This window comes from Sprattus sprattus (genome assembly GCF_963457725.1).
Source record: "Sprattus sprattus genome assembly, chromosome: 10".
In the NCBI taxonomy this organism is placed as follows: Eukaryota; Metazoa; Chordata; class Actinopteri; order Clupeiformes; family Clupeidae; genus Sprattus; species Sprattus sprattus.
Genome location: NC_137908.1, coordinates 3,220,020 through 3,235,370, shown reverse-complemented (window position 1 = coordinate 3,235,370; position 15,351 = coordinate 3,220,020). Strand labels below are relative to the sequence as shown.

The 15,351-nt window shown below is 42.5% G+C and overlaps 1 protein-coding gene across 1 annotated transcript; it reads left to right on the top strand.

Annotated features, from left to right (window-relative positions):
• Nucleotides 1–7,647: 7,647 nt before the first annotated feature.
• Nucleotides 7,648–13,887, top strand: LOC308370955 (ubiquitin-conjugating enzyme E2 J2). Its single transcript, XM_080845706.1, has 7 exons — nt 7,648–7,755; nt 9,348–9,478; nt 9,872–9,912; nt 10,727–10,829; nt 11,389–11,527; nt 11,962–12,042; nt 13,380–13,887. The coding sequence occupies exons 2-7, from the start codon at nt 9,348–9,350 to the stop codon at nt 13,674–13,676; spliced, it is 792 nt and encodes a 263-aa protein (XP_080701832.1). The 5' UTR covers nt 7,648–7,755; the 3' UTR covers nt 13,677–13,887.
• The last annotated feature ends 1,464 nt before the right edge of the window (nt 13,888–15,351 follow it).

Genomic DNA, 15,351 nt, shown 5'->3' with positions numbered 1-15,351 from the left:
ACAATGGATGAAGCTACCAGAATCTTCTCTTGACGACTCTTGGGTTTTTATTTCTGCTTTCCAATAGCTAAGTAGCTAAACAAACCATCAGTTAGATAGAGTAAAGTATTTCAATATCAGAGAACCTCAAGTGAACCTGAGGTCCATACCCATGTATGAAAACCAGTATTAAATGACGCAGCCTGTATTTACAAGATGACCCCTCTGAGAACTGCCTCGTTTGACCTCACCAGTGACCCCAGTGACCCCAGTGACCTGAGTGTGTGCTGGCCCATTCTGCGCTGCTGAGAGCTGTAACCAGTGACCTCACAGGCCTCACCTGTACCCCCCCCCTACTCCACACACACACACACACTCCTTTGGTCATAGTGGAAGAATACACACATGTCCCCCCCCCGCCCAGTCCGCTGCAAAAAGAAAAGACTCACTTTTACGCAAAGTAACCCCTCGCCCAGTGGGTGGGGATGTTAAAAACCTGTGAAGCTGTTATAACTGGTTTATAGCTGTTATAACTGCGTATAGCTGTTATAACTGTGTATAGCTGTTAGTAGTGGCATGATGTCCAGTGGCGTCTATTAATGTGTTGTCATGAGGGTCCGGAATCCTCGCGTCGTAAACCTGAGCATCTGAGTGGCTGTGGCAGATCTTCAGGAAGCACTGGGAGAGCCCTCAGTAGCCAATCAGAAGGCTGCATGAGTGGGCAGGAAGTCCCACTTTGTGAGCTCTGCCAGAGAGAGAGAGATAGAGAGCAGGATTGGAGGATGCTGTAATTTCTTAAGGAATGCTAAAACGTGGAGACGTCTTTTTTTTTTTTTTTAAATGCAACTGTGTGCACTTTTCCTTCGTACGGTATTTTATTGATATTATTTTTGTATCATTTAATTTCTGTCTGGTTAGAAAAGTGATTTGTGTCATTTCGTCTTGTTTTTATTTATATTTGTTTGTTGTTTTCTACCCAGAGGACTCGTGCAATGATCACGGACATGTGCCGAACAGCTGTGTTCCTGTGATTTTGTTGTTGTTTTTCCGTACCGTATCGAATAATGTTTTGCATTTAATAGATATGTTTTCTTTTTGGCCTTGCTTTGATAGCTCATGCACACAGTAGACTGTTCCCGCAGAGTTCTCCGCAACGAAAAACAAACACGGCACTAGAGTTCCAATTAGAGACGATAAAAATTAGAGATGGTCTAATTTATTTATATAGATAGTGATTATGCGGTTAACATATTTACTTATATTTTTATGTCCCCTGAATGCATATGCCTGATGGCGTTTGGTGTTTTGATATAAATTTGACGTACTTTTCTCAGTATTTCCTTGCATTGCATGGGTGGATCTACCCTGTTATAATACTCAACACTGTCAGGTTTTCTCCTAGTGATATCTTTCATACTGAACACCCAGTATGTTGTGTATGCTTTAAGATTATCATTGTCAGAGGCTGTCTAATTTTCCAGCTGTCGCGCAAATCCAAATATCAGTAACAGCGTCTGTTTTGCCACAGCGTAACTTCAACAATATAATTTAGCATGGTGCTCTCTGAACAGACTGGAATGTTCTGTTTGAGCTGATAGCGAACTTACCCCTCTCGGCTTTTGTGCTAGCTGACGGTTTTGTAAGCATGACCATTTATCAGACACGCATACAATCGTACCATCCTGTGGAACTGCACGACTCCCTTTGCCATGATTCCAGTTAATTTGTAGTTGACTGTTAGTGTTTACTTCAGACTTCAGCTCATTTACTCTTTATCAGCGAAAGCTTAGCAGAAAAACCGGTCATTGGTAGAGTGGCTTAAGGCTATAGATGGTGTTTGATGATGGTAAAAAAAAAACATTCTCATGTGGAAACGCCTCTGTTATTGTAAGTATAACACATCCAGTGGAAGATATTGTTCATTCTAGAGACAGTGAATTAAACTAACTTCTATTTTTTTATATTTTTCAAAAATATAACATTTTAATTCAATTGACACACATCCCTGATAACTAAAAAAAATCCCAACATAATTCGACCTTTCTTAAATCTGTGTGGTTCTTAAGGGTCAGTGGCCACCAGAAATGTAAACAAACACAAAAAACGACTGGTGAAGCGCTCTGGCCCTTGTGTGGCTGAGATTGGGCAGATCTGTGTTGGAGTCCACTGCTGTCAGTCTGCAGTGCCTGTAATGACCAGTGCCTGAAGAGCGTAACAGTATCTTCCCCTGACAGTGAGCGCGGAGTGACTGTAGAGGACCAGCAGAAGTGTTATGTGTTATGTCTTTGGGTCTGTGGGTAGGAAGCAAGCTTCCATTAACGTGTTGTAAATACGACCAAAACCTCTTGTCTTCTTTATTAACTGCTCAGCTATTTCCTGTTCTGCATTCTCCTTAAGCTGTCTTCACACTCTGTCTTATGCTTGTTAAATGATGGTGGTGGTCTGGTTTGGAGACGTCTTACACGTGTTTAATTCACACTCAACTGAAAAAACTTCTTCAAACCTTTCCTCCAGTCCTGGAGACGCTGAGAAACACAACAAAGAATAAAAATTAAAAGAAGGAATAAAACACTTCACCCATTGTCTCTGCTTCTTTTCTGTCCTCCTGATATTCTGGTGTTGATCACAGACTATCCTTCATCTGAGCATAGTTTCTGGTGGAGGCCATTGTGGACTGCACCACTTCTCACACTGCAGGGGTGGCCAGGGTTTCACTATCTCACACTGCAGGGGTGGCCAGGGTTATACTATCTCACACTGCAGGGGTGGCCAGGGTTTCACCATCTCACACTGCAGGGGTGGCCAGGGTTATACTATCTCACACTGCAGGGGTGGCCAGGGTTTCACTATCTCACACTGCAGGGGTGGCCAGGGTTTCACTATCTCTCTCCAATGGGCTTTGGGTTTATGCCTCTGTATCATCTCTGCGCTTTGCTGTACTCTGATGTCATGGTGGTGGTTGTGATCGATTCATCTCAAGAAGACACAACACTCAAGTGCTTGTCGTTGCTGGTTTTTAAAGGGACACATGATAAAACTCGCTCACAAACATCTTTACAGGTCACACACATGTTTTTCATCACACTCCAATATATTCCATAGTGTGTAGTATAGTGTATAATGCCATAAACTATAGACATTGTCTCAAAGTGTTTTACAGAACTCAAGGCCTGAGCCCTGAACACACTTAAGTTCATGTATACATTTGTGGACATATTCCTCTTCCAGCATTCCTCCTAATTTCATTTTAAATCTGATGAGACATTTAAAAAAAAGCGAAATGTGTTCAGTTGCTTCCCTCAAGTGTGCGTGGCCACTGTGTGTCTTGGTTAGTTTGTGTAATACAACATGCAGTCACTGGACCAGGCCCCCACAGAAGAGATATGTGACAGTGGCGACAGTGGTACAGGAGGTAGAGAAGGCGTTCAGTAATCAGAAGGTTGCTAGTTCGATTCCCTGTGGAAGAGTCCTTGAGCAAGGCACTGAACCCCAATTTGCTCCTGAGGTGTGCCATCAGTGTAAAAATGTAAAATGTGTGCACATCCTTGTGAGTCGCTTTGGATAAAAGTGTCTGCTAAATGACGAAATGTAAATGAAATGTTAGATGACCCAGCTTTGTTTGAGGGACATAGGGGGATGGTGGGAGCCATGTGTTCACTCTTCCTCTCGTTGTTTCGTACAGCTGACAGAAGTCCTGTCTCTCCAAAAGTGAAGCAGAAGGATTTCCGAGGCCGAGTGAGTGGCATTTCCTTGTTGGTGTTGGGATTTGGGATTGGGATTCTGCTGGTGTGGTGATTTCCCTATGGTGCTAAAGGGTTCCCTTTGCTTTAATAGGCCTACAATCATTCAGTCAGCTTAAGAGAATTGTATATGTTAACACAAGGATACAAATAAAATAAACAATTTAGTTGGGATTTGAACCTCACCTTTATAACCATGTGCTGGAGCTTCAGTCACAGCTTTAAATGAGCCCAAATAACAGGTAAGCGAATTTATAAAACAGCGAGAGGCTTTAAAGAGATGTTTCCCCCTCCTGATGTAGTCACTGCATGCACACACTGTTCTTTCCTCAAAGTCTTTCTAGTCTAAACTCTTCCTGTGGCCCTTCCTGCGCCCTCTAGTCTAGTGGTCTTCACAAATACATTCCTGTTCTTTGCAAAGCTGGGTCTGCTGAATTTATACATGAAAGAACATGTAAAAAGGTTTTCCATTATAACATGAAATGCATCTGTCTGATGTAAGACTCCAGCCTAGTATGATAGAATGAAACATACTAAAATGCAAGAAAAAGGCTATAACTGTGACCCACTGAGATAAAGCTGTTTACTGGGTATTGCACAAAGTTCTCTTTCACAAGACTACTATAACAGTATGAAACTGGGATTGATCCTGTGGCGTCAGACTACTATAAGAGTATGAGAATGGGATTGATCCTGTGGCGTCAGACTACTATAAGAGTATGAGACTGGGATTGATCCTGTGGCGTCAGACTACTATAAGAGTATGAGACTGGGATTGATCCTGTGGCGTCAGACTACTATAAGAGTATGAGACTGGGATTGATCCTGTGGCGTCAGACTACTATAAGAGTATGAGACTGGGATTGATCCTGTGGCGTCAGACTACTATAAGAGTATGAGACTGGGATTGATCCTGTGGCGTCAGACTACTATAAGAATATGACACTGGGATTGATCCTGTGGCGTCAGACTACTATAAGAGTATGAGACTGGGATTGATCCTGTGGCGTCAGACTACTATAAGAATATGACACTGGGATTGATCCTGTGGCGTCAGACTACTATAAGAGTATGAGACTGGGATTGATCCTGTGGCGTCAGACTACTATAAGAGTATGAGACTGGGATTGATCCTGTGGCGTCAGACTACTATAAGAGTATGAGACTGGGATTGATCCTGTGGCGTCAGACTACTATAAGAGTATGAGACTGGGATTGATCCTGTGGCGTCAGACTACTATAAGAGTATGAGACTGGGATTGATCCTGTGGCGTCAGACTACTATAAGAGTATGAGACTGGGATTGATCCTGTGGCGTCAGACTACTATAAGAGTATGAGACTACTATCAGACTACTATAAGAGTATGAGACTGGGATTGATCCTGTGGCGTCAGACTACTATAAGAGTATGAGACTACTATCAGACTAGCCTACTATAAGAGTATGAGACTGGGATTGACCACTGATGTCCTTGCTGCAGGTGTCACCATGCGGCCTGACCTCTCTGGGGAGTTTTCGGATGTGGCGCCTCCCCTCCCCCAAAAGTTGAACAGAAGGAGTCTGCCCCTCGTTCCGGACTGCACCAGCCAGCGACCTACCTCCATGCTGGGGCACCTTTATTACCTTTGAAGAGCGTTGGCATGGAGACGACCCAAACAACTTAACCTGTCAGTGTCCGTCCCGTTCTTACTTGAAGAACTGACTAGCGGCTTGGGACATTTTGGTGACTGTTTTAAATAGCCGTGGCCTGAGACACGCAGGTGCACACAGGAGAGTCTGAACAGAGGGCTGTCTTTCTTAGTCTGACCTACATTTTTCTCTCACAGATCATTAGATATGTGTGTGCTCAAGCTAACAGATGAGGACATTAACTTTATAATTTCCCTATTAAATAACTACCTATTTACGTAACAGTGACGGTAGTAGTAAACTTTGCTATTAGTATTTCTGTAGTATTTCTTCTCCCAGTGATGCACACAACGTTATAGTATTGACCATGCAAAGATTTAAGATGACCTAATGCATATGATTTATGTATTACACTTACATGTTGTGTTATATTGCACTTAAACGTGTTATTTGTTCTTAAACATTATACTAAATGTCTAATGATGAGAAACCTTGGATAAAATTGAGAAAACAGAGGCAAAGTGTTTCAATCACACCTGTATTTGACATGATTGTCCTTGCTATTTACTACAGACAGTTATATTTACCATCCCCGAACAGAGATGGTATATCTGTGAATGTCCATATGATTTAACTACTGCGCTGGAGTCTATGTGATTGTGTATGTGATTGTTACTGAATGTCTTCCTGAGGACAGTTGAAGAATGTGCCTGCGCCCTCTAGTGGTCTTCACAAATACATTCCTGTTCTTTGCAAAAGCTGTACCTGCTGAATTTATACACAAGAACATGTAAAAAGGTTTTCGATTATTACATGAAATGCATCTGCCTGAAAAAGGCTATGACCCACTGAGATAAAGCTGTTTACTGGGTATTGCACAAAGTTCTCTTCCACAAGCCCATACTAGCTGTATTGGAAAAGTGTCAAGAATAACACAAGAGGTGAACCGAATGCATCCTTTCTAGGTTTGATCCTTGTTTATGATAAATAAAATATATTGTATGCAGTAGCATCCAAGCATGTGAGGCAGTGGTATTCTCAACTCTGAGACTTCAAAATACAACTGGGGGCGACAGTGGTACAGGAGAGAAGTCGTTCAGTAATCAGAAGGTTGCTAGTTCGATTACTCCCTGTCGAAGAGTCCTTGAGCAAGACACTGAACCTAATTGCTCTTGATGTGCAGTGTGCCATCAGTGTAAATGTAAGAAATGTGAATACATCCTTGTAAGTCGCTTTGGATAAAAGCGTCTGCTAAATGACTAAATGTAAATGTAACTAAGAAAAGCATTAGCTGTCACCTCACTCTAAATATAGATAGACAGTTTGGTTGCTGCCGTGATATCTTTGATATGAGCATGGCTTTATTTCTGCCGGAGTTTCTCAAGAAAATAAGAAAATCTCTCAGGGGATTTCTGTTACCAGGGAAACTACTGCAAAACACCCCAATTTAGTTCTGTAGTTATCCATGTGTACATTACGATTAAATTATATGACATCCTCCCAAACGTGTCACCATACAAAACAGCTTCTTACATACATTTGTGGTGGTTGGACCCACAGAAGTAAATGATAAAACAAGTACTGTTATACTGGTAGGACATTTTTCAGTTCACCAGGTTACTAATACTTGTGAATTGCTTAATATGTCAGGCAGAGTAGTTCAACTCAGCCTATATAAAACTACAGGGCCAAACTGGAAAGATTAAAGGGGGGGCTCACACTGGCGAAGGCTAAAACACACCAGCCAGTATAGTTTGTTGAAATGTAGATTTAGAAGCTAAAGTCCTGCAGCTAAAATGGCCCGGAACATGGCACTAGGCAGTGCCCCAGATATGTGTGTACGTGTCACCTCCTTGCAAGTTCAGGAAAGATCCAGTTTGAAGGGCCGCTACTTGTAGGTGAACATGAGGAACTTCCAGATCAGACTGCCTGAACACTTCTGCTACTTTTCGGTGAACAGCAAGAAAGGGGTCAAACTGGAATTGGGCAGGGAGCCAGTCTCTCTGACGTGTATGTCAAGCTGGCTGTCTGAGACCAGGACTGAAACCTGAACTCCGGGGTGCTTTTCATTTAGACCTAGATACATGACACAAAAAGCCACTTGTATAAGATTATATTCTGTTAATAACGGTTCCCAAATCTGCACAGGCACTTTTGTAATGACTTAAGATGTATAAATAATTTGACATCTTCTTACATCACTTCACAAACCGATGTAAGTGGCCGGCTGATTGTTGCTATTGTTGTGGGAACATCTCCCTCTATCTGTGAGGAAACGTAATAGAAATACAGTGGGAAGCCAGTTGATTGCTGTGTGGTGTCGGCTCCACATTTTCTGTATCACGGATTTGATATAGTCTGGCGCTTTGTCTAGCCATCGACAGACTTCTTCTGGAATCTGTGAAGGTAATTTATCCTATTAACTTTGCTTAAATTCAAATATATTGGTTACACGTCCAATTAACAATAAAGTAGAGGAATTAAAGATAACTGTAGCGGCATCAAGTAATGTTCGCTAGCTAAACTAGCCTGCCAACTAAAATGTACTGTGATGCTGCTCCAAACTCGTGGTGGCTGATGTTTACTCCTTGTTTTATATAAATATGACAGCCTACTGTCAATGTAGACATCTTTAGGTCCTTCTAGCTGTGCAGAATTGGTTGGGGTTCTGGTCATTCCGAGACAGCTCTGCAATTTTAAACCTGGGCGGCTAACTGATTAGTATATAGACAGCTCTCAAGCTAACTATCCTGGCTAACATTGACTGAGAAAGTCGACGACAGAACTAGCGACCTTAAAGCTTACTAGGATAGCTTGCCAACATTATCGCGGTGTCGTTTGGTTTAAAGGTAATAACAAGTTTGCTTTTACATTGAAACGCCTACATTCTTCTAGTTGTGTCCGGTAGTGTAATGTTGTTTTCGTGTAGTATATAGGAGAAGGACTTCAAATGAATGGTAAAATAAATAAAGCGTTAACTTAAGTTAATGACCCTCTCCAGTTGACTTACCTAAGCCAGTTGTATAGCTAGCTGATGTTAGCATGATGGCCGTTTCAACTAACGTTAGCAGGCACATCAGCCAGATTGTCAACAGTAGCATAGCTAAATGTGCGAAATAACGACCTCGGTTAACCCAGCTTACTATCAGACAAAAACAATGAGTTCTTTAGCTCTGGTTGTGTCGTAGGTAAGATGTACAGCACTGTTAAGACATTTGGTGAAGTATTTCAAGGAAGCTGTATGTAAGCGTAACTAACGTTAGCTGTCGCTAGGTACCTATGCATAAACGTCATTTTTATTCCTGCGCTCTTAACAACACTGCGTTTGTTCTAGAAATGTTAAGTGTAACTTTTCCACACCACGTCGTTCTGTGCTAAATGGTGGATGCCTGGATGATTTTAAACATGGTGTAAGAAGCATTAGGGTTTGTGTGATTCACATGCTGAAACCAGACTGTTGCTTGGGGAGACGTGATCTGTTGTTATAATTGAGTCCATAGGCTTGTTTGGCCTGTACTAGGAAGTGTATGGAGCAGGAACACAGTTCCTTTTTCAACTTTCTTTCACCTTACACATTCCGAGGATACCCGCTGTTTTAGAGATTGTGATGTGAACTGAACAGTGGCAAAAAAAAAAAACAGATTGAACTCGGTGGTAATACCAGATACATTATTCCGTGTATTTATCTTAAATTTGCACAAACAAAGTAAAGCAGTGTCTTAAAGTGACTCGGTGTTTGTGTGCCGTTGCTGTTGTTGAGTGCCCGTCCCGTCCCATGTGATTTGGTCCACCGGGAGCGAACCTGTCACAGATTTACTGGTGAAGCGGGACGGGAGGGTGAAAGATTACGCCTGAGATGTAATCAGTGCACTGTAGATTTGAGACCCATGACCCACATTCTCTGCTTCGCCGGGTCAACACAGATTAACACTGCATTTGTATTTATTCAGTCCCCCTTTGGTACCAACCTCATGCTAGTGTCTTTACCTCTGCCCCAGATGAACGGCAGTGCCAGCAAGAGGGCGCCCACCACAGCAACGCAGCGACTGAAACAGGATTACCTCAGAATCAAGAAAGACCCCGTGCCTTACATCTGTGCAGAACCTCTACCCTCCAACATTCTGGAATGGTACAACTTGTTCTCCAACCCTGTGGTTCTAATTGTCTCAGTTCTGTAGAAGGGGTTGCTATCATGTTTAAATGGGTAACCTGTATGCTTATCTGTTGAAGATGATCATTTTTAAATCACCTGATATGATATTGTCTGAACTAATGTATGATTGACCAGTCATGGTCATACAATATCTAAGGTCATCATACGTTATGAAGCAATCAATATCTGTTGAAGACGATCATTTTTAAATCACCTGATATGATATTGTCTGAACCAATATATTATTGACCAGTCATGGTCATACAATATCTAATGTCATCATACGTTATGAAGCAATCAATAGTCGTATACAAACTGTGTTCTAGGCATTCTTTTGGACCCCTTACTGATATGTGTCTTTCCTCCTAGGCATTATGTAGTTCGAGGCCCTGAGAAAACTCCATATGAAGGTGGGGATTACATGTTTTATAACCTTACACTGCGACAATAGTTTAATTCACACCCTAATTCATAACATGTTTCTAGTATGTGTTAGAATGTTTTATTGCATATATCGGCTTTAGATGAAGTAATGGAGTAGCAGAATAGTCGGCAGAAAAAGCAGGCGTGGTGCTGCTAGATGGGTGCTGCTATAAAGTGACACACACACACACACACACACCCCTCAGAAAAGGCAAGCGTGGGGCTGCTAGATGGGTGCTCCTATAATGTGACACACACACACACACACTCAGAAAAGGCAAGCGTGGTGTTGTTAGATGGGTATTTCTATAATGTTACACACACACACACACACACACACACACACACACACACACACACACCTCAGAAAAGGCAAGCGTGGTGCTGCTAGATGGGTACTCCTATAATGTTACACATACACACACACACACACACACACCCCTCAGAAAAGGCAAGCGTGGTGCTGCTAGATGGATATTCCTATATAATTCCTATAATGTAACACACACACACACACACATCTCTCAGAAAAAGCAAGCGTGGTGCTGCTAGATGAGTACTCCTATAATGTTACACACACACACATACACACACATACACACACACACACACACACACACACACACACACACACCTCTCAGAAAAGGCAAGCCTGGTGCTGCTAGATGGGTACTCCTATAATGTTACACACACACACACACACACACACACACACACCTCTCAGAAAAGGCAAGCGTGGTGCTGCTAGATGGGTCCTCCTATAATGTGTTGACATAGTTGTGTTGTGTCTCGTTCTTGTAGGTGGCTATTACCATGGAAAACTAATATTCCCCCGGGAGTTCCCCTTCAAGCCTCCGAGCATTTACATGATCACACCAAACGGGAGGTTTAAGTGCAACACACGGTAATAATCCCATTAATTATTACCATATCTCAACATCTATGCTTGGTTATATTATATTGCATAGCATGTGATAAGTACTGTGTGCACATGGATATGTTGTCTTAAATCGAGCTCTCTGGGAATCCAATTCATTGCCTTTACATTGCAATTTTAACCCTGTCTTCATTTTTTTTTTTTTTTAAGTTTTTGTTGCACATCTCATGAAATTGATTAATTAATTGAGTAATTAATATTCGAAGGGGCAGGCAGAATTTGTAGTTGTGCAACAATAGCAATTGGAGATATGTTGAGGATGGTTAACAGTCACATGTGGACATTTTGTCTTGGTTGAAGGTGCACTAGACTAGAGCTATGAATTTTCGCTCGTCTTAAAAAAAAGATGAACCATATTTTATTAAAAATTTATATTTATTTGTCACTCTAGTTATTATGATCCAGATGGTGATTTGTCTGTGACGAGTACATTTGTTTTTTTTTTCTCTCCTGGGCTTGTTGAAGCAGATTTGTTCATTTGTTTGTATGTTTGTTTATTTGTTTGTATGTTTGTATGTTTGTTCAGGTTATGCCTCTCCATCACCGACTTCCACCCAGACACCTGGAACCCTGCGTGGTCCGTCTCCACCATCCTGACGGGTCTGTTGAGCTTCATGGTGGAGAAAGGCCCCACCCTCGGCAGCATTGAGACATCAGACTACACGGTACGCTGGTGTGTGTGTGTGTGTGTGTGTCTGTGTGTGTGTGTGTGTCTGTGTGTCTGTGTGTCTGTGTGTCTGTGTGTCTGTGTGTCTGTGTGTCTGTGTGTCTGTGTGACACGGTACGCTGGCGTGTGTGTGTGTGTGTGTGTGAGACGGTACGCTGGATTGTGCAGAGAGAGACCGGGTTGCAGTGACCGCTCTCAAATGCATTTTATTTATTTTTTTAATTAAAAACTGTAATTAATTATAATTCAATGTTGATTAATTATGCATATTCTACTTTGCATACTTCTGGAAATGTTTTAAAAATATAAACCACTCAGAATTATGTTCGTCACATAGTCTTTAACATGACTGAACACAGGAAGTTTATTAATGATTGTTTTCCTACCAGGGAGCTTATTCATTTGGTAAAATGTATATTGTTTTTACCACAGAAACGACAGCTCTCTGCCCAAAGCCTGGCGTTCAACCTTAAGGACAAAGTGTTTTGTGAACTGTTTCCAACAGCGGTTGAGGTAAGCTCCCCTGCATTCCACAACAAACTCATGGGTAAGGAGACTATAGCCACTCCAAAAGATTAGAAACGGGTCAGAATGATCATGTTTGAATGGTCTGTCCCCACCAGCGATGAACCCTGATCCGTTGAACTGAACGAATTTCATGGCCAGAGTTAAATACTTAGCCAAAAAAAAAGAGTGTATATAGGATGAGTGCATGCTAGATCATCTGCCCCATTGAAGAAGATTACTACACAAGAGATAAATCCATTCATAGCAATGCTTTGTTCTGTGCCAAATGCAGAAGAGGAGCTAGCCAAAGCATGGGAGGACTCCATGATGCATTTGCTCGATCTGTTTGATCATTCAGTGACATAGGACCACATTATGCAACAATTTTCCACTTTTTGAAGCATGTTTTATAAGCAACTCGTCCTGGTTTCATCTTCAAATGTAATGTCATGGTTCCCGGTCATGTGAAGGGCAGATTACCACACCTGCTGTTCCAGCTAGCCGCTTGGGCTACTCGCTGTGCAGTTCCATAGGTGCCCTTGTTGGACCACTCTGCGAATATGAAAAATAAATAAAAATAATGATAATTCAAAAGCACGGTTTCGCTGGCTACGTTAAGTGTTAGCATGCTAGCAAGCCTTTCATCAGTGCCCACTGTGCTTTTTTTTGCATGTTAGATTGAGAATGTTTTCGAACCAAACTCCTTACTGCTGCTCTAAAGGAATGAATGGCCTAGATTTGCTAACGAATTGAATCTTACTGGAAATTATTCATTACAATAAGCGCGTCATCTGGTCACCTAGCAATAAAGGCAACTGTGGACAAAGAAAGACTTTACATGTCCTTTGCCTTCTCGTCAAGTCAAAGTCTTTTATTGTCAGATGCACAGTACAACAGAGTCGGACTGGGCACTGAAATTCATAGGACAGGACACCATACCACACTACCATAACAAAACAAGACATAACATAACATATGAGTACTCCACATGATATAACATAACATAACTTAACAATAAGTACTAAACATAAGATATACCTATGAAAGACAAATAATAGTATACCAACTAGATAAACAATAAATATGCCATATAGATACACATACCTACATGTCTTACACTAACTGCTAGAGCTATACTGAACATATAATACACGTTATAGCCATAATAGCCTTCTGTGTCATATGGTTTTTATTGCGAAGCGAGTTTCCAGTGTAATTTGTGACTTTGTGTCTCACCTCCAGGAGATCAAGCAGAAACAGACAAACTGTTTCTGTGTGTGTGTGTCTGTGTGTGTTTGTGTGTGTGTGTGTGTGTAATCTGTGTTTTTGTGTCTCACCTCCAGGAGATCAAGCAGAAACAGAAGGCTCAGGAGGAGCTGAACTCACGACCCCAGGCCCTGCCCCTGCCCGATGTCGTACCAGACGGCGACGGGCATCACGCCCACTACGGGGCGCCGGTCCTGAATGGCCACGCCCCCCTTGCACCCGGTGTGGCTGTGGCCCCCGGCGCCGGCGGTCTCCAGGCCAACCGCAACCATGGACTACTGGGCGGGGCGCTGGCAAACCTGTTTGTGATCGTGGGCTTCGCCGCGTTTGCGTACACGGTGAAGTACGTGCTGCGGAGCATAGCCCAGGAATGAGTGGCGCCCCGGGGGGAGGAGAGGCAGCCCAGTGGGGCTTCTAGAAAAAGACATGATGGCAAGATGAGATGAGATGAGACGAGACAGACAGTGAGACGAGGACGAGACAGGGGGGCTCCCATTCTCCAAATAGGCTACTAGAAGAGACGAGACGAGACGAGACGAGACAGCGGGCACCCATTCTCCCAACCACATGCACAAAGATGGCAAACCTGCTGCCCGCTCTAAACCACAGAGGGGAGGGAGGGAGGGAGGGAGTGGGGAGGGAGTGAGTGTGAGGGGAGGGTGGGGTGTGGTTGTGGTGGCAGGAATGAGTCTCGTCCCCTCATGTGATTGGCCTGGCTCTGCGGAGAAGCAGACACACTCAGGCAGAGGCTCATGGGTAGGAAGAAAAGGCCTAGCGATAGGGCTCCCAACTCACCGGCCCATGTTAAGACACACACACACACACACACACACACACACACACGCTCGACTGTAATCTCCCTGTACTCACTCTTCTGTTCTGTTCGGCTCCAGATGGATCATGGTAACACTGTCCGACTCTCTCTCTCTTTTCCTTTTGATTTCTGTAAAACAGAACGCTTCTGTTCACCTGGTGAAATTAAACACTTGTCCTAGAATAATCAGAATCGAAAAAGCCTTACTCACGAGGCTGAAAGTAGCAGAGCTGTCTTCGCAACAGTCTTAAGATTCCTGGGGTATTTAATCTTGTACGGCTCGGTGCACGGACTGTACAGCTCTGTCCAATATGTATCAAGAGCAGGATTTTTGCTCCATGACCAGTATACTCTGCTCTGTACTCTGCCCGGGACCTGACGCCCATGTTTCTGTGTATAAATGACTTTCAACATTGTGTGAACAGTACATCCCTCTTGTAACTTGTTCACACAGGACGTTCCACTCCTTCACTTTATAATAGGACAGAGTAGAATAGATTAGACTACTGTAGAATAGATTAGACTAGTGTAGAATAGCCTTTTTCAAATGTTCAAATTCACCTTGGAATTACAAACTGGTGAATAAAAAGTACATCAATGTGTAATAAAAGCGTGAATAAAAGCGTGAATAAACAACACAATACAACAACATGGCACTAAACACAAGGTCTACACACCATGAAGCTTGTAAGCCACCAGGCGGCTTAAGTTATGAGTTTAGTATATTCCTGAAATGAAAATCCAAGGAACTGTTGAATACTTTTTAAATGACTGTTCGAGCTCTTTGATGGGATGGGATGGGATGGGGGGGGGGGGGGGGGGTGGGTGGTAGTGATGGAAGTGAGTGTTATTACAATAAATTATATTCCGGTTTCAAACAGCCAGTGTTTATTTAGCCTTAAATTGAATGAGGAATGAGGAGTTCAAATCTTTTTTTTCCGCTTTGGTCCATTTCTCAGATCCGAATTGAAATTCTCTTGTTCAACCTCCACATCATCTAGTCACCTGTGTACATGATAACTGCAATTTGTCATAGTTTGGAACAAATTGGAAATGCTTTGACTAACATTCATGCAAATTAGTTTGTCAAATTGTCTATAGTTACCTACACTAGCAATTGTCATGCATACGTCATGTTGATCAAAATGTATTTTGCACCTTCTCTGCTGAATGGTCATAACCCCCAAAACATCTATCCATGACATGCAAAATGGTTAAACCATTTACTGTTGTTT